Source organism: Desmodus rotundus, chromosome 2 (genome assembly GCF_022682495.2).
Source record: "Desmodus rotundus isolate HL8 chromosome 2, HLdesRot8A.1, whole genome shotgun sequence".
In the NCBI taxonomy this organism is placed as follows: domain Eukaryota; kingdom Metazoa; phylum Chordata; class Mammalia; order Chiroptera; family Phyllostomidae; genus Desmodus; species Desmodus rotundus.
This window is the reverse complement of record NC_071388.1, coordinates 49,930,590-49,956,557: the sequence shown is the minus strand read 5'-3', so window position 1 is coordinate 49,956,557 and position 25,968 is coordinate 49,930,590. Positions and strand designations below refer to the sequence as shown.

Sequence of the window (25,968 nt, the reverse complement as noted above, 5' to 3'; positions counted from 1 at the left end):
CATCCCTTTGGGCCTCATGCTCCCTCAGAGTCACCCTGATACCACCTACATGGTATTAGACTTTATTGTTTTCTTTCCTTTGTAAAGGATGTTATTTATTTATTTGTAGAGAGAGGAAGGGAGGGAGAAAGAGGGAGAGAAATATCAATGTGAGGTTGCCTCTCACGTGCCTCTTGCTGAGGACCTGGCCCACAACCCAGGCATGTGCCCTGACTGGGAATCGAACCGGCGACCTTTTGGTTTGCAGGCCAGAACTCAATCCACTGGGCTATACCAGCAGGGGCTGGAATTTATTGTTTACAGTGCCCAGTCATTTGCATTTGCTGTTATGTGTGTTAGGATGACTTCTAGGTAGATATTTAAAAGACGTGAGAATAATAAAGTTAGTTGGCAAGGTCCCATTTTAATAATGAATTTTCTCCCACCATGCCAATCAAAATTGGTATCTTAAATAAACTTAGATTACCTTTTCTCTTGGGGAGAAACCAGTAATTACAGTGAAACACGAGAGGCCACTCCCGCCCCAGAGCTTTGCAGGCTTTCCTCTTCGACTACATTGATGAGCAGCTCCTATCAGGAGTGAACAATGTAAGCAGGTTCCCCACTCCCCATTTTCCTTCGGATTGAGAGTATTAAGCTTGTTTGTGGAACTTGTAATTAGCTTGTGACTTTCTGTGAATGATGCCTCTGGATAGCCACATATTTAGGAATATGATGGATATATAGGGCAGGGCCAAAGCAGGTTTACAGGTGTTCACATGGAAAACAACGTAGTGATTAGTAGGCAAGAATACAAGAACACACTCACACCCGTAAGCCTACTTTTGCCCCACCTGTACACTCGCATTTGATTGCTTAGAAGCAGATCACATATTTCCATGTAAAACACCCCCCATAATTCTTGGGTTCCCAGGTGCCATTTTAACTCAGTTTGCAGCTCAACTGTAATATCGTCTTAGAGCTTGTGTTTGGGGAGCAGGGGTCTGCACAGGAGGAAGGAAGAGGAAGAGAAGTGAGCACAGCTTTGGAATTAGCAAGCCATCTCCTTGGCACTGAGCTCAGGACCAGCACGCTGATGTCCCACCACGGTCCTTTGTTAACCCGTGAATCAGTGCACTCGAGTCAAAGGGTCTGTTCGTCAGGGCAGCCGGTCTGCACTGTGGCGAGAATGTCTCACACTGATTGGACACATTTCCACCCGGAGTCAATGCTAATTGAGCTTTAACTTCCAAGAAGCAATTTCTGTGTTTTGTTTTGTTTTCTTTTCTTTTTTAATTGTGAAAATGAACCTGATGGTCGAATTTCAGGCACAAGGAGAGGAAAACACAGAAAGACAGGCCCAAAGGTGTCTCCAGGTTCAGTTCTTCTGTCTGCCCTGTGTTTCCCAGCTTCTTTCATTTCCTGTTTGAAAGCCTCTGCTATGTTGCTCTCTCCCAGGGAAACAGTGACGCTGTGGGGGAGGTGGGAGGAAAGGAGGGAAGCAGATGTGGGGAGTCGTCACCACTTACCTGTGTGAGATGTTTCTACATCAGCTCTGTCCTTCGAGTCAGAGATCTGGCTTCAAAGATCAGATCCACACACTGTGTGACTTTAGGCAAGCATTTAACTTCAGTCTCCATTTCTGCACACTATTCAGGGGCATCATAAAGGTGAAAGATAATACATAAAAAACCCTTGGACCAAAGTAGATGCTCAATAAATAGCTTATGTTACTAGGAGGCCAGAATGGTCAGATAATAGCATGTAATATCTGGAAGGCAGCAGCATCCAAGAGAATTTTCTAATAAGTCGCCTACATTGTTATTGGAAGGGTGGGTAATGTCGGAGTATTCTGTTTGCTTTACATAGCTTTCTGGGAATGAAAACAGGTGGTGAAGCTTCGATGCAGGCACTCAGGGGTCACACCTCCAGATGTATGCAGATGAGGCCAGCTGAGCTGCTCTGAGGAGGGCTGGGCCTTTGCAGAGAGAGCCTGGTGCCAGATGCTGGAGGAGGGTTGCAGACCCAGCTGAGCACTCACTGAGACTCGCACACTTTCATCAGTAATCATCCATTGTCCGTCTGAGGCGAGAATCAATACCAGAAGGAGAAGGTGACAGGTCATTCATTGCCTGCAGACTGGCTATAAAACCAGTGCCCGTTATTTTCTTTGTAACCACTTTAAAGAAACTCCCACCCACGTCCCTTCCCTGCAGCAGGGAGCCTTACCTCCGGACTGCCAAAGGCCTCCGGAGAGATCTGCGGTTACCTTTCGTGTTCTTAGGAGTCGCTCTTTCCGGAGGATTGGTGTTTCCGGTTCCATTCTGCATAAGCTACATCGGCACTGATAACGCCTTCCCTCCCCCAGTCTGTTCTTTCATACTCGTGAATTTTAGAGAAATAATCTCTCCGAAAGGTCTGTTTGCCTCTGCGTGTGTCTGTGGGGCATGCACTTATACCTATTCACTCTGACTTCCTACAAACTCACTTATTTTATCCTCATCCAAGGATATGTTCATTGGTCCTAGAAAGAGAGGAAGAGAGGGAGAGAGAGGGAGAGAAAAAAAAAAAACCCATCCATCGGCTGCCTCCCTCACATGTGCCTGACTGGGGATCAAACCCACAACCTAGATATATGCTCTGACTGAGGATGAAACCCAACCTTTGGTGTATAGGATGATGCTCCAACCAATTGAGCCACCCAGCCAGGGCTACAAACTCACTCTTAACAAATCTCCCCCTCCTTTCTCTCAACTCTTCTCTGTGTAGACTCCCGGAAGTCAGAGAGAGCTTTACAGGCCATCTAGTCCAAGCACTCTCTTGGTAGCGAGGAAGTGGCCAGGAGAGGTGAAGTGACCTATGCCCTCTCAGGGAGCCCCAGGGCGGGGCCTGGGTGTTGTGCTTCAAGTTCAAAGCTCCTTTGGGATCCACTGCCTCTCCCCAGGGCACGGGCCGGAGACCTGGAGGGTCTGCTTTCCAGCCGCCTGCACCCCTGCAGGCTCCTGAGCTGTCCTGGATTGTTGGGAAAGGGGTAGAGATGGTCAAATGAGCCAGGAAAGTCGGTGCCGAGTGAAGCCTTTTTAGACAGCATTGGAATGATTAGAGCAGGGACTTGGGGACCCCACACCAACGTTCTGTAGAGAGTAGATCTTTTGTAAGCACTGATTAATTTTTTTTCCGCTGAAGGCCAGCCTCAGGCAGAACTGGGAAATAGCTAGCTAGATATGATGCAGTGATTTTCAGACCTTTTCCCCACTCCCTTTTAAAAGGTGGGACTCTTACTTCAGATAGAAGCATCTGAGGAAGCCCAATATGTAAAACAAATAAAGGTGGTTGAGGTGGGGCTGGGAGGCACATGGTCTGCCAACACTTCTCACCTGCCCACACCCTCCAGTCCTTACAGGACTCCAGGGCAGGCTTGTTTGGTGGAAATCCCTTGTCTGGAACTCAGACCACCCTGTGTTAGTTACCTTAGGCAAATCCTTTAACCATGGAGCCTGACTTTCTTTTCGTGTAAATTGAGGCTAAAGCTTCGAACTGATTTTTGCATGTAAGTATCGAGATAACAAATAATATACTTGGTTCCTGGCAGGTCCTTTGTAAATGTTGTTTTCCGCCCCTCCTGTATTTTTTTTCCCCCTCCCTCTTTCGGTCCCTGTGCCTGTTCCGGAGCCCAGCCGCCTCTGGCTCCAGCACTCTCTTGACGTGCTAGCTCTCCAGGAAAATGACGAGTCCCTTATAGTCTAGCCTCTGCCCAGGTCAGCCGTCCTCCTGATCCTGTCTGATTTGCAGTTAGCGAGGCCTGGCTTGAACAATTGACATCAAGGGAATTGCCCCGAGGGGCTTCACAATCGCCAGGCATTCCTTTCTCCTGACCAGCTGTCTGACCTCTGCCCCCGGTGAGTACTAGTCTGGACATTTATGTAAGACAACAGTGTGCGCATTCCTTAACATCCTCATGCTCTGTGAAATTGCCTTCTAAAAACAACAGGGATTGTGGGAAAGCAGGGTTATGAGCAAATCACTCAAAAGAAACCCGTTTGACTTTGTAACCAGGATGTTCGCAAAAGCAAAGACAATACTAAAAAAGAAAGAAACATCACTCTAAGATAGGACTTGACCTTTAAAGGGAGGTTAAAAGTCGCTGGATGAGAAGGGTTGTAAAGAAGGGATACAGTTGTTGAACTTTGGAGGCAAGGGTAAAATGGACTGAAATGATAACAAATTAATACACAATGAAAACACCCCGCATGTCTGTGACCGACTGCCATCCCCGCAGGTCGGGTCGCTGCAGTCTGCCGTGACTGAGTACTTTTGGTTTAGTGCCATTCCTTGGTAGTACCACTTCCTGCCATTCCGGGAAACGTGCATAAGACCTGGAACTACTTTTACTGTGCTGATAGGTTCCACCATTCGCCAGTTCTGTACAAGCCAGTTCATAGTGCAGCGTCCCATTCTGCATCAGGACAGACTGTTCGAGATCTCAGTAACCTCACCCCCCCCCCCCCCCGCGGAGAACTCAGGAGGACTTGGCTGAGTAAGGCTCCATCCCCGTTCTCAGGAAATAACATATCCGACTGTGGGGGTTAGGAGGCAAAAGATTGTGGGAGGATTAGAAGTGGCAGGATTTTATCAGGCAAGGATGGAGGGCAAAAAGAAGAGTGCGCAAAGGCAGGGAGCCAGAAAGCACAGCACGTATTTGGGGAACCAGCAGAGTTTGGGGGCTCCACGCTGGGGCTGGAGCCACTGAGGGACACCAGGGAGCAGTAACATGGGGTTGAAAGGGTGTTGGCTTCAGAATGTGTGCGGCCTCAGCTCCAGGGACGAGGGTGCCATCAAAGGGTTGTGAGCAGGCGCCTGAAGGAGCTCCTTTGGCAGCTTGTGCTGGGTGATGACGGTGGGGAGCAGAGTGCAGTGAGGTGTTGCAGGTGTCCCTGCTCGAGATGTGGGAGCCCGAGCTGCCCTGTGACAGTGACTCACGGAGGCAGTGGGATGTGAGGGGAGGGTGCAATGCAGCGGACGTTAGAGACAGAGTCTCAGCATTTATCAACCGGATTGAAGGTGTAGGGCTCTGCTAGGTCCTGTTAGATGATGACGAAGTTACTGTTTTTGCTGAGGGTAGCTGTGGGAGCTTGGTTTGGGAATGGTTGAGAGCTCTTGCTGAGGGCTGGCTGGGCCTCTGGCGTTCTTGGATTCTGTGACTGGTCTGTCCTGAAATGTGGACGGAGATGTGATCCTTAGATCACTGCTGGGTGACCCACGCAGACAGAGTAAAAGAGGTTGCCCTCAGTTCTGGGAGGGGACAAGGTGTTCCATCTGTTTACAGACCCGCCCACTCAAGCCCCAGTCCCTGGTCATGTTCTAGACCATAGCATTTTTTAATTTGAAAGATCTCAGAAATCATCTTATCTCTAAACCGATTGCTAGATGTAAAACTATGGCTGCAAAAGGTCAAGTTGTATCCAGGGTAAGGCAGACGCAGAACCCAGGCTAGAATGTAGGACCATCCCTTCTAATCTTTAGAAAAATCTTTTATGTACTTTCTTTGTATTAGCATTCTCGAGAGAGAGAGAACCACTGGGACGTAGAAGGAGATTTCTTACGAGGATCAGCTCATGACATTAGGAAGGTTGAGAAGCCCCCTTACCTGTTGTCTGCAAGCTGGAGACCCAGGAAAGCCAGGGGTGTTGTTTGGTCCCCTGAGAACCGGGGCCCGGGGGGGGGGGGGGGGGGCAGCAGTGTACGTCCCAGTGTGAGGGAGGGAGAGATTAAGAGATGAGGTGTCCCAGCTGAAGCAGCGAGGCAGGGAAAAGGGGCAGATTCCTAGTCCTCTGCCTTTTTGTTTTGTTCAGGCCCTTCAGAGATTGGGTGTGGCCCGCCTGCCCTGGGGACACACGGCAGTCTCCCAAGCCCAGGGTTCCCGTGCTCCTTCCATTCGGAAGTGCCCTCACAGACACACCCAGAAGTACCTGACCGGCAATTGGGGCGCCCCCTGAGGCCGGCGGGTCGACACTCACAGGCCGTTTGGGGTGGTTGGTCGCGGTCGTCTTCCTTCAGAGCATGTTCTTACTTTTCAGTTTTCATGCACTCCTTTCCTCTTTTGACCCCCGTACGGCCTCTTTGGAAGTCAGAGATTGCTCCTCTTTACAGGTGTGACCGTCCCTGTCACACGGTGACTAAATGGAAGACCAGGACAAGAGCCTCAGTTTCTCGTTCTGATTCCATTTCCTTTCCCGCAGCTGAGTTGTAAATTCCGTGGCCGGGTTAAACCAGTGGTTCCCCAGTGTGGTCCTGGACGAGCAACGTCAGAATCGCCCTGGAGCGGGTTAGAAATGCAGGTTCTCAGGCCCACTCCAGACCCGCAGAATCAGGAACTTTGGGGTCTGGGGCCCGGCCATCCACGTTTTAGCAACTTCTCTGGGTGGTTCTGCGTGCTAGTTAGAGAACCACCGTGGCAACAAGATAGCTTTTATTCACTATCCAGAGTGTCACCACATTTTGCTCATATGCCAAATTTATCAGAGAACAGGAAAGAGGGTATTAAGCTAAAACTAGTCATAAAACACAGTACATCTGCATTTTTCTCTACCTCCTGTTTCCCTTCCTCCCCTTTTCCTCTCTTTGCCACTCCCGCCAACCAGGTGCTTTGTGGCTCCTTCCACTGAACATGTTTCTGGTCCTTCCCGAAGCCAGGAAGCCGGGCTACCTGTCGGGAGCAGTCATTCACTCAGCCCACATTACTTGGCACTCCCACAGCGCGGGGGACAAGCGCGGGGGACACTGAAATCCAAAGGGGAAACAAAAAGGGAGGGGGGGAGATTGAGTAATAGAGAAACACTGGATCATTTCTTAAAAAAAAGTCACATGCCCAAGTAACAAGATAAAAAAAAAAGTGTTATTAATTGACCCAGGAAAGTGTGAACAGAATGCTATTTTAAAAACAAAAAGTACATTTTCTCAACATCTGTGAAGTTCCAGAAACTGTACTGGGGGCTTTGTGTACCTGATTTAGCCATGTGAAACAGGCAGTATTATCCTCATTTTTTTAAAAAATGAGGAAACTAAAGTTTCAAAAAATCAACTTATCCAAATGTCATATAGCTAAAAAATCATGCAGCTAAGGTTCACATTCAAGCTTTTCTGTATCCTAAATTCCTCATCTCTCCACATTATCCACATTATCTCTTGGGCTATCTTGCTTTTCCATCCGCCATTTTTCCTCCCGAAGCTATGGCATTTGCTCAGTGGGTGTACGGCACCCACTGTCTCAGTAGGATGTCTGCCAACAGCGTGTGGGCCTTTGGGCCTCATCAGTGAGAAGCACTGTTTCTGAAACCCAGATTCCTTTCTGACTCCCTTTGAAAGCATATCAGTAAAGTCAGGCATGAATTAAAAAGATGTGTGTGTGTGTATGTATATGTATGTGTATGTATATATACATATATCTCCAGTCTTCAGGCCCTTTTCCTCTCCTTACCTTTTTGGGTAGAGCCTGCTCCACAGCCGAAGAGAAAAATTAGGAAGGTGTGCCCTCTAGTGGAATCGCTGAAAACTTGGGTATGGTTTTGTTGGAAGGTGTCTCTCCAAGCCACCCCCTCCTCCATGAAAGTCATCCTCATGACCTTATGTAGGTCTGTGCACAAAGGCCATTTGTGTCACTGCCTTATCAATGGGGTTTCTGCCTCTCAAATTCTGCACTTGGGTTTGAGTCCTCAGTGACCTTTCTCACAAGTCCTCAGTGACCCACCTTTTCAAAGAATGCTTGGCATTTAGTCCTTTCCTTACTTAACTATAAAACCTAATCTGACTGGATTTTCATAGGGACTCTGTTTGAATATGAGTATGTGTAAGCTATGGTGTCTAAATTCGCTTCCAGGAGAGTTGACAGATTTGGAAATTGTACACTTCTATTCAAACTGTGTGATCTTCGGTTTCAAGGACTGAGCTGTGATTGTGCCCATCACCACAGGTCTAATGCTTGATTGCCAAGCCAGCCGCACAGCGGATGCTAATCCACACACATGCTCCCAGCGGAGGGGTGCTGCGGGCCCAGAGCCCTTAAGGGTTCTTGGTTGATTATACAATTGCTTTGTCCAAGCTAAAGATGGAATAGGGGACTAAAGTCAGCCATTGTCTGCTGCATGGAGGGAGGTAGAAGGTGTTAAAAAATCTCTGGAGCAAAAAATATGTCTTTTTCATTTGAAGCAAAATAAAAATAGCTGGGAGATCGGGGATATTAATCTATCTCCTGTTGTGAGGAATGAGAGATGTCCTATCTTTCCTGAATCTCAATTACCGTTGTGTTCCCAAAAGTTCCACCAAAGTCGTCTTTCCTGGTTTGAAAACTAGGTAACCACAGCTCTTGAACATTTTAGAGATTAATTGTACGGTGAATCCCTTCCTCTAATTTGACAGCGTTGCCTTTCTTGAGTCCATGCAATTAAACTTTCTGCTTTGAAATTGAGGGAGAGAGCAGACAGTCTCAGTTTTTAAAAGCATTCACATTACTGGTTTAAAATACACATGTTTTCTTGGAGCTGGAGCTTTGGTCCTTGTGGGGTGGGATATGGGACCTGTATTTTCCACTGACCCCTTGGTTAGAGATCCTTGGTTATGAGCAGGTGGGGTGGAAAGAACTCTGGATTGGGGATCAGGACTTTGCATTCTGTTCTCAGCACCTGGGTCAGGCGCTTTGCCACTTTGCCATTTGGGCTTCAGCAACCTGGTCTGGACCATGGGAGCTGGAGTACATAACCCTGCACATCAGTTCTGGCTCCAGCTGTCTGGGATCCCCTCCTTTTGTGGAGGGTATACACGTAGAACTTAAACTTCGTCCGCTGGAGTCCAAGAGTTACAGAACTAGTAACTGATTCAAACAACACTCTTCAACAGTATGAAGTTAAAAGTTTTGGTTCCCAATTTCTGGCTAGACTATTGAGTTCACATCTTTACCCTCAAACCACTGGTTCTTGCTCCATTTCTTGTTTTATCCTCACCTGAAGACATGTTTATTGATTTTAGAGAGAGGGGAAAGCAGGGAGAAAGAGGGAGAGAAACAGAACCATCGTTTGGTTGCTTTCCTTATGCACTCCTACCAGGGATGCCACACACGGCCCAAACATGTGTCCTGACTGGGAATCAAACCCGTGACCTTTTGGTTTGTGGGGCAACACCCAACCCACTGAGCCACACTGGCCGGGGCTCTTGCTCCATTTTTTGATGGTTGGAGGAAAAGTAGGACAAAGAAGCCATCTCTCAAAATATCACTTTCCCACATCAGCATTACAAGACTTTTCGGCTGGCTTTCTCTTTGACTTCCCTTCCTTATCGTGCGGGTGTGGATTTCAAAGCTCTGCAGCAACATGCCCCTGTTTCACATACTCTCCTCATGCTTTTCAACTGCATAGTTCAGCTTCCCCACAGCGCTTTGATTGGTTTGTTTTTTAAGTCTGATTTCTTTTGATGTGAACATTTTCAAGCTCAAGCAATTAAGAGTTTTTACCTGGATACCGAAAGTAATTGTCAGGTAGGGAATTGTGTTCAGAAGTAGATTAGATTCTACTCTTCACGTGTCTCTCAGGCCGTCAGTACTTAATTCCACGTCTGTTTTCCTTGGAAACACTGGTTTGATTGCTCAGCCCTTCCTTAAATTATGGGTGTAGGTATAGTTCTACTCATCTGAAGTTTTGAATGGAACGTTCCAGTTTCACACTGTGGAAAAATTTTTTATGACTTAGAAGAGTAATTTCTTGAAATAGCAGAATTTTCTACTCTGTTGTTTGGAACCTGATTGAGGATGTTACTGTTTGAAATAACATTTATTTAAATGAAGATAAATACAATGTAGGTCATCATTATTCATATATTAGGTCTTACAGCAAAGAGCCATATGGAAAATTGATTAATAGCTATTGATATCTAGGAGTGGGATGCGTTTATCTCACCGGTGTAGAGGAGGAAAGAGGGCCATCTCTCAGTAACCTGGTCAGTGTGGGTGTACCAGAGACCTCTGGGTTTACCATCTCTAGATTGCCCCTGGGGAGCAGCTTGGCATTTTGAGTCCTTTCTCGCCCTGTCTGCCCACTCTCAAGAAACAAATTAATAATTTGGTGAAGAATCCAAAGGATATGCTTCCTTTCTTCAAAATAATGGTGTGTGGTCAGACTAGTTTTCAATCTAGGTGAGGCCAAAGAACTGTGTGGCTGTGTTGTGCACTTCCGTGGACCAGTCAGGCTCCACACCGGTGCAGTGAGAGCTGGGGTGCTCGTGGCGGACTTGCTGCTGCGAACAGATGGGAAGATGCTGTGGCCACGCTCTGGGAACCGCGGGGCGTCACACGGGGGAAAGCGATGTTTGTTTGAGTTCATTGATTGAAGCCGGGTTTAGAAAACTAGTTTTCTTTTTACTAATCATCTGGCCTCCTAACACCTTTCAGTGTACTTATTTGTAGTCAGAATCAAACAGTTTCCTTGCAAAAAAGAGTTGTGCCTCATCACAGGGCAGATTTCCTCTGCTTTTTCTCTGCCTTATTCCTGGCACCTGAAGCTTTCCATGGTTGTTTTTCTTTTTTACTTTTTCTCATCTCACCTGCAACAAATGAGACAGCTGAAACTCTGTGTCTTGTGACAAGGTCTTCAGTACACTTTGAGAATCAATTGTCAACCCCATTGCCTGCCGAGACAAAGCATTTTTCAGTCTTGGTTCAACTTAGGTGGAGTTACTAGGAGATTTTCTGTGGGAGACCGAAAGGCAAAGTTGTGACTTACTGGGTGGTACCTGGGGGCAAATAGACCCTGGGGTGATGCTTTTAACGTAGCCTTAGCTCCTGCTAAACCTCTGTTTTCCTAGAGTTTTCATTCAAGGATTTAATGACTTTGGAGCCCTGCTAGAATCCCTTCAGTAAATGAATGGAGTGAGGGTGCCATCTGCTGGTACTTATTGAGAATTGCTTAGTAAGATAGAATCTATTTATAGTGTCTGTTCTTGTACATCAAAGGAAAAATTCACTGTCATGATCTTTTTTAAAACATCAGGTATTAGCCCTGGCTTGTGTGGCTCAGTGGATTGAATGCCGACCTGTAAACCAAAGAATCACCAGTTTAATCCCCACTCTAGGGCACATGCCCGCATTGAGGGCCAGGTCTCCAGTAGGGGGTGTGCAAGAGGTGGACCACACATTGATGTTTCTCTCCCTCTCTCCCGTCCTTCTCCCCTCTAAAAATAAATAAAATCTTAAAAAAAAAATCCGGTATTAGACTCTGATCTTAGAGCACACTGTAATTATATAGTCATTTTTCTCCTGATCTCTGGCTATGATTATTGACTGAAAATCGGTGCTTTGGGAGATGTCCCAGAGTTAAACTGTTCTCAGAGAACAAGAGGAGATACCTGTGTGAGTTACCATGTACTTCACAATCAGCTCATCAACAAGCCCCTGGCTTCTCCCTGCCATCTCTTCCGAGTGTGTGACATGACTTCCTTGCTTGCAGAGACAGTGCCTCTGAAGTCCCTCATCCCACTGGACACGACAGTGTTGTGCGGACCCTGCTGATCTGAGCATCTCACCCTGACAGTTTCCATTCTGGATGAATCCTATAAACTCTTTCTTCAGGCTACACCTTCCATTCATTCATTCATTCAACTGGCCTCTGTTGTGTCAGGCTTGGAGCTAAGGCCACAGGCGATTAGACACGGGGACACGGCAGGTCAATGCCTAATTGGTAATTGGCCTAAGCTAAAGAGAGGATGGACAAAGGTCATTGAATAGAGAGATTAAATATGTCATTTGGACTTTTTTCCTATGCCAGTTTACAGAAGCAGGCAGAATAATCCCCAACAGGCTAAATGAGAAATGGTATTCTGATCTTTGTGAATGGCTTGAGATGTTTACATCTGAATGAGGAGGGTCCACTTGGACCAAGCCCTGCTCTGAAGGCTGATTCCTGCTGTCAGCAGGGAAGCTGGACTCACTTTGTTTTAACCACGTCTCTGTGAACCTCGCTCCCCACTGTTTTCTTTGTAGTTTGAGGAAGAAAGGCCTGTCTCTAAGTGATGTATGAATTTACATCTCTCCAAAGTTCTCCAGAACTGGAAAACGTTTTAGAATGTTCTTTGGGAAATGAGAAGAATCAGGTTATCAACAAGCCAAAAATGAATAGGCAAGGTGCTAATGAAATGCACTGGAAAACGTGTTTGCTGATTGGAGGGAGCTGATGAAGTCTTTTTGAACACAGTTCTCGGATCCAGTTTTATAAGAGTTGTGTACTGGATCTGTGACTCGATGTGGGAAAGAGCAAGTAATTCAGTGTCATCGGCATATGCTTGTGTTCTGATGGCCAGTTACGCTTCTGAGGTGTTGTGATCTCATCCAGAATTACTAGCAGACAGAGATGAGCCTGTCCAGCATTGTCTGTCTGTCTCTCTCTTCCCCTCCCCCCCCCCCCCACACAGAGAGCTTTAGGAAGGAGAACCACCTTGGTGTAGTAGTTCATGTGGGAGGTGACGTTATGAAGCACAGGTGAGAGAGTAGCGCGATTGAAACAGGGAAGCAGGAAAAGTCAATAAAGTTCTGTTAATGAGCTCAGTGAGCATTTTAATCTTGTGGGACCCCCTGCAAAGTTGTTTAGAACCCATCTCAGAATTTTCCTCTTCTTTCTCCATCTTAGAATTCCCCATGGGGTCTGGAGAAGCTGGAGCATTTGTCCCCCGGCTCCTGTCCTGCTGGTTGAGGGGTGCCCCCTGTGACGTCAGCCTCCCCGCAACCCCCCGCCTCCATTGACTCCCTTGCACAGCCTGGTAGCTCCTGGAGCGGAATCACTGGCCTTGAGGAGGGAAGCTGCCATCTTGCAGGAAACTTACCTACTGAAGCTCCAAGTGAAGTCAGGGGCAGGCTGGGGGTGCAGGCAGGGGATCGACAGTGTCTCCTCCACACATACCAGAAACACATCCATGTGTTCGCATGTATGAGGAAACAGTAAATGCAAGTGGGAATTATTATTAATTTTGTTTATATATGAGAATAGTGCATATATATCATCAAATGGGAAAGGAATATAAAATGTATACCACACTCAGCTGGATCCCAGGCAGAGGGGATTGGGATACAGTTGACTTAACTCAGAGCATCGCAAGTTCATTGCTTCTTTGGAAGATCATGAGAGATGGTCTGGGCATCACTGATACATTTCTGTATCCTGATGTAGCCATTGACACCATATTGGCAACACTCTTGCTTTTTCCTTGCTGTTGCTTTTATCTGTTAAGAGTGAGCACTCCTCTTGTAAACTAAAGGTCTAGCTTTTGTGCCTTGTTATGTCTGTGGGAAACTGCTACATGGGGCTGATCAGACTCCTCTTTATTCTTCACAGCAATTTCTGATGGGCAGAAACCATGAGCTTTCAAACGATGCTAAGAACTAGGAAGGGAAAGGGAAGATTTGTTGGGGGCGGGGTTGTACTTGCATGGGCCCAGACCCTGTGTTTGCTGACTGCCTGGGAAGCACTGGACACAGGCTAAGTGATTTGCTGCATTTTCTTATCTCGTTCCCACGGCCGTCTGCCAACTTGCAGGTGTTGTTTTCTAACTGTATTTAAGGAAACTGGAGCCCAGAGTGGTTAATTATGTTGGTCATGGATGAATAGGAAAAAGTAGGCTTTTTTCCCCTCAACCTGACTTTTGGGTTATTAGTAAATGATTTTTTAGACATTTGCTGACTATACTTCACATTATATCCTGTAGCAAATTCTGAGACCCCAGGGTTATGGTTAATGAGGTATCAAGTTGACTGAAACAAACGATACTTTCAACAAGCAGTTGCCTTCTTGCCCCAGGGTGTGTTTTAGCCACTGCGGTGATAAAACCTTGACAACCAAGCTTACAGATGGTTGACTGTGATCATATCTTTCATTTGCCAAGCCTCTTTGCCAGTTACGGTGCCTAATGCTTTATATCAGGGGTGTCCAACCTTTCAGCGTCTCTGGGCCACACTGGAAGAAGAAGTTGTCATGGGCTACACATTAAATACACAAACACTAATGAAAACTGATGAGTGAAAAAAGGGTCCGTGCATAATTTTTGTGATATCAGCCACCACAGATAAGCAAAAATGTCCTCACATAATAACCCTAAGTCTGCAGCAGCCCTTTCGATAACCTTTTAAAGTCGTCGAGCAGATTCCAAGTTTGTGACCATTAAGATAGAAAACATACATATCTTCATAATAAAACATCATTGATTTTTTAAAATATTTTTTTGTTATAAAAGTAAAAGAAAAGAGGGCAACATAAAACTAGTGGGATGTGTGATGTTGCATTTGAGAAACTAGTGCATCAACACCTGGTTTAGTTAGAAGTAGCTGCAATTCTCAGTTCCCAAGGGGCTCATCGGATATTTTGGTTTTAGTTTTAAGAATGTGTTTCATTCTTAAAAATAGTTGCTCACAGATGTAGGTGCTGCCAAATAGCGATGACATGAATAAGGCGTGATTGTGAGCAAGGCGTATTTGTCTCTGGGAAGAAAGAACCTGGGAAAGTCCAGTAAAGAGAGATTATCAAGTTTTTCTTTACATTGAAGGTCAGATTGCAGCTCTATGCATTCCATTTGAAAATTGGCAGATAACATATTAATGTTGACTGCAAATGGAGTCACAAATATAGCAAAAATTAATTACTTTCCCAGAAATCTTGAAGTCTGTTTTCAAATTCTTCGAGCAAATTGAAAAGCAAGGCTGCATATTTTTCACTGTTCACAGGACTGCGTTTAGCCCACGTGTCGAAATGCATAAAATTGTTTGCCTTAATTTAAGATTGCCATCATCTCGGTTTCATTTGGAACACTGTTACGGTTTGAAACATGGTATTGATAAGTTGGTTGTCACCTTGAAGATGCATGTTTCACTCATTTAAATAAGCAATTAAATCCACTAAAAATGCTAAATGTGTATGCCAGCTTTCATTGCCAAGTTCCGGCACAAATTTGTTTTTTTGATACCATAAACGACTTGATAACACGTCACAGATCATAAAATCTTTTCAACATTTGGCCTTGACTTGCCCATCTTCTGAAAAGTAAATGATGGCGCCATAGTCAGCATCAATACTTTTGAGGAATTCCTGGAACTGGCGATGATTCAATCCCTTTGGCTCTTATGGAATTCACAGTCTTGCTGATGATTTGCATGACGTTATCCATTTTTAAAGCTTTTGTGCCTAAATTTTCTCAATGAACTGTGCAATAATACTTCATCAAATACCAGTTTTGGGCAGCATTTGCACCGTCTTCTATTAATTTTACAAGTCCCTCCCTTTCCCTGCCATCGCTGGGCACCATCAGTAACCGTACTAGATGTGTTGACAATAGACAAGGAGAATCACTTTTACATATTTTTCACTGCTTCATATAAATCTCTTGATTTAGCTGTGTCTTTTAATGGCACGAAAGAAGCCATTTCTTCAGTGACATCATATTCGCCACTGATGCCTCTAATAAAAATGGCAAGTTAAGCCGTCTCTGTAGCATCAGTGCTATCAACCACCACCAAAGCATGAAATTTAAAACTAGCAGCTTTACTCTTCAAACTTCTTTTGATAGATTTTCCAGTTTCTTCAGTTCGCGTGGCTATGGTCTGGTGAGACAAACTGATTTTAGAAATATCCCCCGTTTTTTCAGGGCAAATTATATCTGCCATGCTTTCTACACATTGTTTAATGAACTCACCATCAGTAACTGGTTTTGACATTTTTGCTATTAAGTATTATACCATACAACTAGCTTTTACAATGGAATCTGCCCGAGTTGTAACTTTCTGAAATAATTTTTGTTCAGAAGATAGACTTTTTTCCAGTTCCACTATTTTGTCCTAATGAAACAATCCTTCCTACGCATTGAATTTGGCAGCACGTTTTTGCATATAATGCCATTTCCACTTATAGTCTTTGAAAACATGCACAAATCCCCTACAACTTAAGCAGAGTACCTTACTATTTGCCTCGACAAAAAGTAGTTACCTGTCTACTTTTCACTGAACAATCTTCCTTCATCTGTAATGTTTCTTTTTTGGAGTTCTTTTTTCTTTTGAGATGTTGTAGAAGCCATGTTGAGATTTAAAAAATAACAATAGATAAGGGACTTTATTTACTTTTATTATGAAAAGTAATTGACAGGAAAATAGAAAGCAAGGTTTGGGCCCTTCCATGGCCCTCTCGGCTGCTGATGCAGGGCGAGGCGGGAGGCCAACTGTAAAGTGTGGCAGGGAAAGCATGAGGTGCTGCCAAGGACTGGAGGTACCTTTAATAATCAAGTAAGAATGCTTACCCGACTTCTAAATAACATTAAATGCCTAACATTGCAATGGCTGGTTGAAATATTATTGATAATCGCTGCCTCGCTAAGTCACCACAAGCACATGTAACATCTGATGGTGTCAATTCTACTGTCTGCCCTTGGAAGATAACACACTGGAAGCCACACACCACCGTAAAACTGAAGCCGCGCATGCGTACAAATAGTGAGAGCATCTGCACGTTCATTTAACGAGACATTGTGACACGTAATCACAAAACAATCTCATAATGTTTTAAGTAAATGTATGATTTTGTGCTGGGCCATGTTCATAGCTGTTCTGGGCTGCAGGCGGCCGTGGGCCATGGGTTGGACACTGCTGCTTTACATTGTCATCTTGTTAGGAGGGACACTAGGCTGTGAATACAACCCCCTGTGACAGCAGGTGTAGGAAGTGCTGGTGGGAGAATCAGATCAAGACCCTTAGCAGGGGCGGGGAAGTGGTCCTGGGGGAACTAGGAAGGGCTGCATCCAGCCTGCCTTCTACCGCAGCCTCCGTGGGAGCAGGCATCCCAGGCTGGCAGCCTGCTGGGTACAGCTCTGGGGGGTGGGGGATGCCCATCCGTTCCCCTTCATCTCACATGGTTTGTATGCCTTGCATGGGCTAGAGGCTTTAGGTAGCTTATCTTGTTCAGGTGGATTTTTAAAACAGCTCTGGGGAATAGGTGTTATTTGGCTATTACAGTTTTATAGGTGGTGGAGAAAGGGAAGAACATATGGGAAAATTAATTAAATATCTACTATGTGCTCAGACATTTTATATCAACTCTAAAAGGGCAGTTTTATGAGGTGTTTGTTTAAAATAGATGAGGTATCAGAAGCTCAGAGAGGTTAAATAACATATCAGGCTTACTTAAGTAGTAAATGACAAACTTAGGATCCAAACCTGTCTTATTCTGACTCCAATGCCCTTGCGCACTTATTAGTGTCAAAATAGAAAAGATCAAGGAGGACTTCTTTAAGGAGGCATCTTTTGAATATGTGTGTGTGTGTGTGTTTGTGTGTGTATATATACATATACACACATATATAGTAACCACATAGATTCTCTATATGGAAATTTTATAGGACTCTATATGGTTACTATATATAATTTGGTCAATAGGTCATTACCATATGGGCACTAATGAGTTTTCAAAAGATTTAAATAAAATAACATGCAGATATCTCAGAAATTATGCCAAATAAAACTGACTCTTTGATTTATAAAACATATTACTATATTAATATTAATGATCACTCAGCAGAAGCTCTGTTGGTGTCTCACTTCTCTGTTTCCTGTGTCTAATAGTGTATTTATCTGGGAACCCAGTACTAACAGCTTCTTGCAGCCAAATCATGCCTATTCTTTTTTATAATAAGCGTGCACAGTCAGATGTGTTCTCCTGCTTGTCCAAGATCGCACTAAGGCATCGACCAATGAAAGCACAAGGTTGGTGCTCTGGCCTGAGCCCTCTGCTGCTTCCCTTCCGAACCATTCTGCGTGCGTGGCATCGGGTCGTGGTCTCAGGGACAACAGCACGTATGTGGCATTTTGGCCTTCGCCACAAATGTGGAAATAAGACAAATGCTCTTCAGCCGTCACTAGGGCCATGTGACCTTGAATTAGTGACTTTTCCTCTTTGAACCTCAGTCTGTCTTTCACCTATAAAACGAGGGACTTCATATATATATGATTTCTAGTCAAAGTGAGGGAAATGTTAAAACGTTTCCCAAGTTGAGGACATTAAAAATCCCACAGAGGGGTGACTTTGTTAGAAGAAGGTGGCCGTGTCTGCTTCTCAGAGTGTTTCTTAGAATGTGAAGTATGCTTGGCAAAAATACTTCCCTTTTTGAATCATAATTCATAATATTTTATCAGAAGGCTGTTTATTAACAACAAGGGCACTGCTCCCCTAGTGGATGCACCAGAGTCACAGAAGGGCTTTTCCAGCCCGGTCCCGGGGTGTGCCCTTCCTCCCAGGCAGGGTCCTTGTTTGCCACCATACGGCACTGCTATCGCCAGTTGGGGCCAAAGAAATAACATTTTCTTATGAAACCACAAACATTATCAAGATAGTCAGGTCTTTTTTAGCTACATAGAAATTTTTGTATATACATGGCCAAAGATAGCGAGAGATAAAATTTAAAAACATAAAAATTTAAGACATAAAAGTTTTACCTCTTTGATAGATTTTTCCCCCCTCAATATAGGTAACAGGTTTTTTTGTTGTTTTTTTTTTTAAGGAATCTAGCCAAGTACTCATTTTACTTAACTGCTTACTATTTATTAGCTGCCTACTGGATTTCAAATGACATCTAGTTCTTGTGCTCTGTTGCTAGTAATCTGGCATTCTGTGTTCTAGTGACGGAGATTAGCTACTTGAATTCAGTGCAATGCACTAAAGGGTTACTCACTAGAATATAAGGGCACCAGGGACAGAGTCACATTTGGCACTTGATAGTCTGAAGATAATCGGCAACGAACAAGGTGGGTGACAGGGAACTCATTCCTTCAACCCAAGGCCCCAGTCACATTAAGGACTTCTTAGCTAGGAGCTCTGAAACAAACTGAAATCAAGGCATCAACTACAGGAATTAAGGCTGCTTCACTTTGTGGTTTAAGAGCCGACACATGCCAATGTTTCCATGAAAAGAAGAGACCTCCCCAGAGGAATAAGCCCTTTCTCTGTCCCTCCTTCTCAGCGGTCAGTGTGCTTCCTCCTTTTGTTGGGGAACTTAACTAATAGCCGAACAGCTTAGTGTCACTCGACTTACCCTCCTGCAGCTGCACACAAATCTTTGGGTCACTCAGAGGCGGCACTGGCTGGAACTGATGCCTACAGCCAAAGTGTACAACCGAACTGCTTTCCTCCTCTTTTTCCCTCCCAGCCCCTGGCTGGGTTGTAGGTGCACGGCAACCCATCTGCTGTGACAGCTGACGTCAGCTCATTTTCACTTTAACTTAGCCCAGGAAGGTTTTCAAGACTGCACTTGAGTTTGTGCAGTGCTGGGGAAGGCTCCAGTTTGTGTTACCAAATCATAACACTGCAGACTGATGGGCCCTGGCAGGCTAAATATAAATGCGGATGTCACAGGGGATTAGCTTCTAGAACAATGTGGCCCGAGGGACTTTGTTTCTAACTTTTAGGAGCTTAGCAAATGAGCCTCAGCCATATTCTATTTGTGCTCAAGTTCTTTCTGTATTTTAAAGGAATAAGAAGTGTCCAAAGTTACCCTAACTCCTGAATATTAGCATTAACCCAAATACTTGATATGGATTTTTTTGGAAGAAGGGCCAATGTTTTATTTAGGTGCATAAGCAGCAATTGGGAGGAAAGAGTGTTTAGTAAGTATTCTAACAAGTGAAACATATAACTTCTGTAAAACCAGCAGGGGGCAGAAGGGAGTTTTAGCTTTTTCTCACCTGTGACTATCCAAATTTGTGACAGTCCAAGGCAAAATTAAGAGACACATTTGTAAACAAATTATCCTCAGCCCGTTACTGCATGAATCATTCTGGTTATAAAGACAGGCTGGTGTGCTCAGACCTGGTTGGGCCCTGCCTGTGCCAAGGGGCATATGGAATATTGAGTTATTTGACAGTGTTGTACCCAAATCCCAACGCCACTTCTAATCGATTCAAATCTTAATCACGAATGACAATACAGCATTTTACTACTCGGGGTGGTAGCGTCCGTGTTGCTGTAAAGATGGGGTTAATACCGAAACATGATGACAAGAAATGAATCTCTGTCTTGCTGTTTATATGATTTTAAGTCCTGGTTGTTAACATTTGGCTTTTAAAAACACTTTTAAAAGGAACATAAATTTCCCATGCTGATTTGTAATGAAGACTGTTTTTGCTTGGGTAGTATGTTAGTGTCTTTTTTTCCCCCCTGGCTTTTTTCTTTTTTTTATAGCATATTAGTGTCTTAATTTGGGTTCCTCAGGAAGCAGCCCCTGAAATGGAGTTGGGATATTTATCGGGGAGCAGGCTTGGGCTCTGCAGCTGTGGAAGGAAGGGGAGGGAAGCAGGGACAGGCAGAGGAAGAAGCTGGATCTCCCTGCAGGCCCAGGACCAGCCTTAGCTGACTCCACCGGCATCTCTGGATTCAAATGGCTCTTCAGCGTGTCCCGAACCAGGGCAGTCCCACACTGCTCAGTTACTGGGCCCCTCTGCCCCCACCCCAAACACAGGACATGACCTTGGTTGAGGTGGCTCTTTGCAGCCGAGACAAGTCATCCTTCACTGAAGAAGGATCTGGGTGGCTCATCATAACACAGGTTGTGTGAGAAGGAGCCCCCAAATCAGGTAGACTGGATTTTCTTTTTGATAAATCAACTCTTTAACCTTGGATAACTTATCGATTGCTTTAAAAAGGAAATGATAGCTTGCTGTATTTCAATCTGTATGGAAGGAAGTGGTACTAAATAAGAGACTTTTTATAGTTAATGAGGTTTGAAAAATAGGGTTTTAAAGGATGAAAAAGAGAACTTTTTTATAAATCAGTGTTAAGTTCTGAAATATAGTGGTAGCGTAAATACATATATATGGCTTATTTATTTGCATTGGGATTGTCCCCTGAATAACAAACTGTTGAGTAGAGGGAACCTCAGTGAATAATGGAATTGTAGTTTGTGGTGGCTCTTTGCAATCTGTGGGGAGAAGTTGATAAATACGTCCCAGAGAGTGGTGCTGGCAGTCTGTCAGATAGTAAAGCACAAGTAGGTGTGTTACAAAGGACTGGAGGCAGGGAGGGTGCATTGGTATGTTGCTCTAGAACAGTCACTCAGGTCTGGCCTTCATGTCAGCACTTCGTGTTTAATTCCCCCGAGCCATTTATCATTCGGCCATGGCTGCAGTTGCGTACCTACTGGGTGCAGGCCCCTGGGCTGGCTCAGTACATATTGGAGCGTGGTTCTCACTCCGAGAGCTCAGAATATCATCAAACAATCACATCTGTTACATTACCACCAATCTCATCAGAAAAGTGTACTATCTGGGAAGATGTGCAGCTCATGATGCAGATGAGTTTTCTAAAAATTAATCTTTTTATGGAAAGCTCCAGTTTTTTTCACTGGCAATAAATATTTCAGTTGTTTTCATGAATACACTGCTCCTTGTGGTCATCTTTATGAGGATGTCTATCAAACACCTGTGTGAATACCCGTGTTTTATGAATTATTTTTTAAATTAAAAATGGGGTTCCCTGAACAAAGCAGCTAATTTAGGCCACAACTCAGAGTCACATGTCACACTAGTGCTTTATTTATTTATTTTTTAATCCTCACCCAAAGATATGTTCATTGATTTTAGAGAGCAGGGGTGGGGGGATGGAGAGAGAGAGAGACAAACAGAGACATCGATCAGTTGCCTCCTGTACGCGCCCTGACTGGGGATCGAACCTGCAACCTCTCGGTGCATGGGATGATGCTCCAACCACCTGAGCTTGTCGGCCAGGGCATGAGTGCTTGTCTTAAAGACAGCTTTTGTGTTTCAGTATGAAGAGGATGTAGGCGCCACTGTCTTGGCTAAGACGAAGGTGTCAGCAGCTTTGCCCTCCATTGCTTTTGTACCATCCACTCAAGTGTCCACGCAGTGGAAAGGCAAACAGAGTGTTAGTATTCTGAAAACAATTACGACCTCACTGACCCCTGAAAGTGTCCCACTCTCAGGGTCCACCACCCACATTGACCTCTGCTGGTATAGAGAACCGTTTTAAGCAGGGAGAGCCTGGGGGACGGAGACTGCTTTGGCAGGAGACCAGAGAGCCTGGCTTTGTGTGATGGGCACAGAGCTGGAGAATCGAGAAGGAAGAGCTGAATGAAGCTTGCTCAGGTTTTTCAGCCTGACTGACTGAGTGGATGGCAAAACCATTAACCAAGGTGATGACTGGGGGAAGGGGAGCCCTGGTTTGTGATTGAAAATGATACTGCTGTCACTGAGGGAGAAGAATCTGTCACAATTCTCCCCCTTGGAAAAGGATGGGTTCACTATTCATGGGTAATGAGTAGTGGTTTTTGGAGGCTCTGCACATGCTGTATTGCTGCATAAGACTCTTGCGTCTGTGCTTCCTGTAATAGTCCTTTTCTCTTTCTGTTTCTAGGAATGGTGCAAAAGCTGGACCAAAAACTTCCAGTGGCCAATGAGTACCTGTTGCTCTCTGGAGGAGTCCGGGAAGGTGTGGTGGACCTGGACTTAGATGAGCTTAATATCTATGCCCGGGGGACCGACTACGACATGGACTTTACCCTTCTGGTGCCAGCCCTTAAGCTGCATGACCGTAATCAGCCTGTGACACTCGATATGCGCCACTCAGCCTTGTGCCACTCTTGGCTGAGCCTCCGGCTCTTTGATGAGGGGACGATCAGCAAATGGAAAGACTGCTGCACCATCGTGGACCACATCAATGGTGCCACCAACTACTTCTTCTCCCCAACCAAAGTGGCCGACTGGTTCTATGACTCCATCAGCATCGTCCTATCGGAGATACAGAAGAAACCCCAGCGAGGGATGCCCAAGGTGGAGAAGGTAGAAAAGAATGGGACCATCATCTCCATCATTCTGGGTGTGGGGAGCAGCCGCATGTTGTACGATATTGTCCCTGTGGTATCTTTCAAGGGCTGGCCTGCGGTGGCCCAGAGCTGGCTCATGGAGAACCACTTTTGGGATGGGAAGATCACTGAGGAAGAGGTCATCAGTGGGTTTTACTTGGTGCCTGCTTGCTCCTACAAGGGTAAGAAGGACAATGAGTGGCGGCTGTCCTTTGCCAGGAGCGAGGTGCAGCTGAAGAAGTGCATCTCGAGCAGCCTCATGCAGGCCTACCAGGCCTGCAAAGCCATCATCATTAAACTCCTGTCGCGGCCGAAGGCGATTAGCCCCTATCACCTCCGGAGCATGATGCTCTGGGCCTGCGACAGACTTCCTGCCAACTACTTGGCTCAAGAAGACTATGCAGCCCACTTTTTGCTGGGCCTCATTGATGATCTGCAACACTGTCTGGTCAACAAGATGTGTCCCAACTATTTCATCCCTCAATGCAACATGCTGGAGCACCTGTCGGAGGAGACAGTCATGCTCCAGGCGCGGAAGCTGTCCTCTGTCCGCTCAGACCCCGCGGAGCACTTGCGCACCGCCATCGAGCACGTCAAGGCCGCCAACCGGCTGACGCTGGAGCTCCAGAGGCGAGGGAGCACCACCAGCATCCCCTCCCCACAGTCGGACGGAGGGGACCCCAACCAGCCCGATGACCGTTTGGCCAAAAAACTGCAGCAGCTAGTGACTGAGAACCCGGGGAAGTCCATCTCTGTCTTTATTAACCCTGATGATGTCACAAGGCCCCATTTCAGAATTGATGATAAATTTTTCTGAGCATTTTGCTGCCTTTTCCCCCACCTCTGGTTCTAAAACTGTCATCATGTGCTGCGTGGTTTGTGAGCTGTCTTTCCGTTTTTTACATATCCAGCCTAGATTGGATCTGTTAGGAACACATTGTAAGTCCCCTGTTTCTGCAGGGTGGTGCAGGCTCTGAAACAGTGTATTACTATTTCATATGCTGCCTCTGGTTTTGTTTACTTTGTATAGTTATTGTCACATAGTTAGTTTTTGTTTTTTAAGGAGAACTTGAGCCATAGGTGAAGATGCCCATGAATTCTCTTGCTTTTTGCTATCTCAAACTTTGTGCAAATTTGTTAATGGGAATGGGGAAATAGACCTCTTTCTGACACATAAGGATTTTGTTATTTTTTTGTTATGTTTTATTTGTCTTTATTTTTTTTAATTCGCTTTCATCACTACAGATATTTGAGAATCATCTGAACATGGGAACTACCTGGTATATTAGCCGGATCTAATTCTTTCGCCCAGTGGCCGGAGTCGTTTCCCCTTTTCCAACAAGCAATGTAGACTTTGCAAGTGAAAATGCTACAAATTCTGTTTTGGAGCAACTTCATTGAATGTAATTGTGCTCAAATCAGAACTTTGGAGGTTTGGAGGGTGTGTTTGATAACTTTCCAAACAGAATTAAGGTTTCCAAATGGTAGTTTTAGTGTGTGTAATTATTTGAAGCCTTATTTAAACCTTATTAAAAACATACCATTATAATTGTTATTTGCACTAATGAACTCTTTGCCATTGTCAGTCCCAGTGTGTGTGTTTCAATATCATTTGATGTCCTCTGTTGAAATGCGATCTTTTTTTTTCCCATGTAGCCCATTTCTCTCAAGCACTGGAATGATTCTTTGCATTTGTTTAGGCTCTCCTTTAACCCCGGGCTTCTGTCTTGCCCTCTTTGATATTCCTGGTTCCTATCTTACTGAGAGAAGTTTTTAAAGCTTTCTACCTGCTGGGTGACTTTATCTGAAACTAGGAAAACTATATACTTGATAGAATAGGTGTCTTTGTATGCATTTCTTTTGGGGTGATAGAGGTAAGCTTTTTTGTAAAGTCTCTTTGCTTCTACTGAGAGTTTTGAGGAAAACTGGCAGGAAGAATTTATCACCCCCAAGCAGAAGACATCGTGCCTGTCCAAAAGCAGGTTTTGCCACAGAGCAGGAGCCAGGACAGTCTGTGGGCAGCAGCCTTGGTGTAGAGCCCTCCCGTCTTCATGAATGGAATTTCCTGCCAGTTTAGGTGCCACAGGTACTGATTCCCTTTTGGTCTGGACTCATCGCCAGCAGTGGTGTTTGAGAGGTCAGGGGCCTGCTGATCTCCCAAAGAATGACCGGGATGTCCACTGTTGAAAAGGTCAAGCAGCATTTTGGTTTTGATCTTGAATGTCCAGACTTAGAGGTTCCTTGAAATTGGGCATATGCGGTCTGGGGTTTTTGCATGGGAATTAATGTAATGTTTATAAATGAAAAGAAATCATTCAACCATCTTAAGTCAAACACAAAAATGATCATAATAAAAGAAACGTACTGACCTTGGAATGCTGTTGTTGTTGCCGTTGTTATCTGGAAACTATTTTCTTATCAGTAATCCCAATAGTAATTTTCAGTAAAGTTGGGGCTTACTATTGTCTTTGAGGCCAGTTGTTCATGGAGCCCAGTATCCTTTCTTCCCTTTCCCTAATCTTTTAACTCATATCTACCTATCCTCCACATAATCTCTGTCTTTCTTGGGAAGTGACTTTATCCCCAGCAACATACTGCACCCTGATTGGTATAGGCCAACGGACCTCACCGTTTCCCTGGCCACAGTCAGGACCTAGGGATTGGGCATGGACTGTAGGCTGCTCCAATCAGGGACATGCTCCAGATTCTAGCTGCGGGTGCTGGGCAGACGGTGCGCTCTGGATTGGACAAGGAAGCACCGGGCCGCTATCCCTGTGACAGCTATCACAGGATTATGACCAGAGCCAGCCTGAGGATGCAACTGGCATTGAGTGACACTGTGGAGAGCCGGGGGGTGGGAGGGAGGGTAACATGACTCACCAGACTCTGCCCTCCCCATCCCAAGCCTGAGACCTCTCCTCCTGCTGGACTTTCTACTTAAATGAGTCAACACTTACTTCTTTCAGCAATTTGAATGTGGTTGAATTCATCAAAATGTTTAAACTGGTAGACCAAACTATTTCAGTATATTTAATCTGTTTAAGTTGGTATGCGTCTCTTTTCTTTCTGAGGATAGATATCAAAGATATCCATATAGTTTATCTGAAAACTGGT

General features: G+C 45.0%; 1 protein-coding gene across 4 annotated transcripts in view; it reads left to right on the top strand.

Moving 5' to 3' along the window:
• Positions 1–25,227, top strand: part of MB21D2 (Mab-21 domain containing 2) — a 106,051-nt gene extending 80,824 nt beyond the window's left edge. For 3 of the 4 annotated variants that reach the window (XM_024556351.3, XM_045192066.2, XM_045192067.2), the window contains one exon: positions 22,407–25,227. In XM_024556351.3, coding sequence (XP_024412119.2) covers positions 22,407–23,671 — 1,265 coding nt within the window. In that variant the 3' untranslated portion in view covers positions 23,672–25,227. Of the gene's footprint in view, positions 1–3,648; positions 3,879–22,406 lie in introns of those variants that run through there. The other variant, XM_045192065.3, reaches the window with a different exon arrangement.
• The last annotated feature ends 741 nt before the right edge of the window (positions 25,228–25,968 follow it).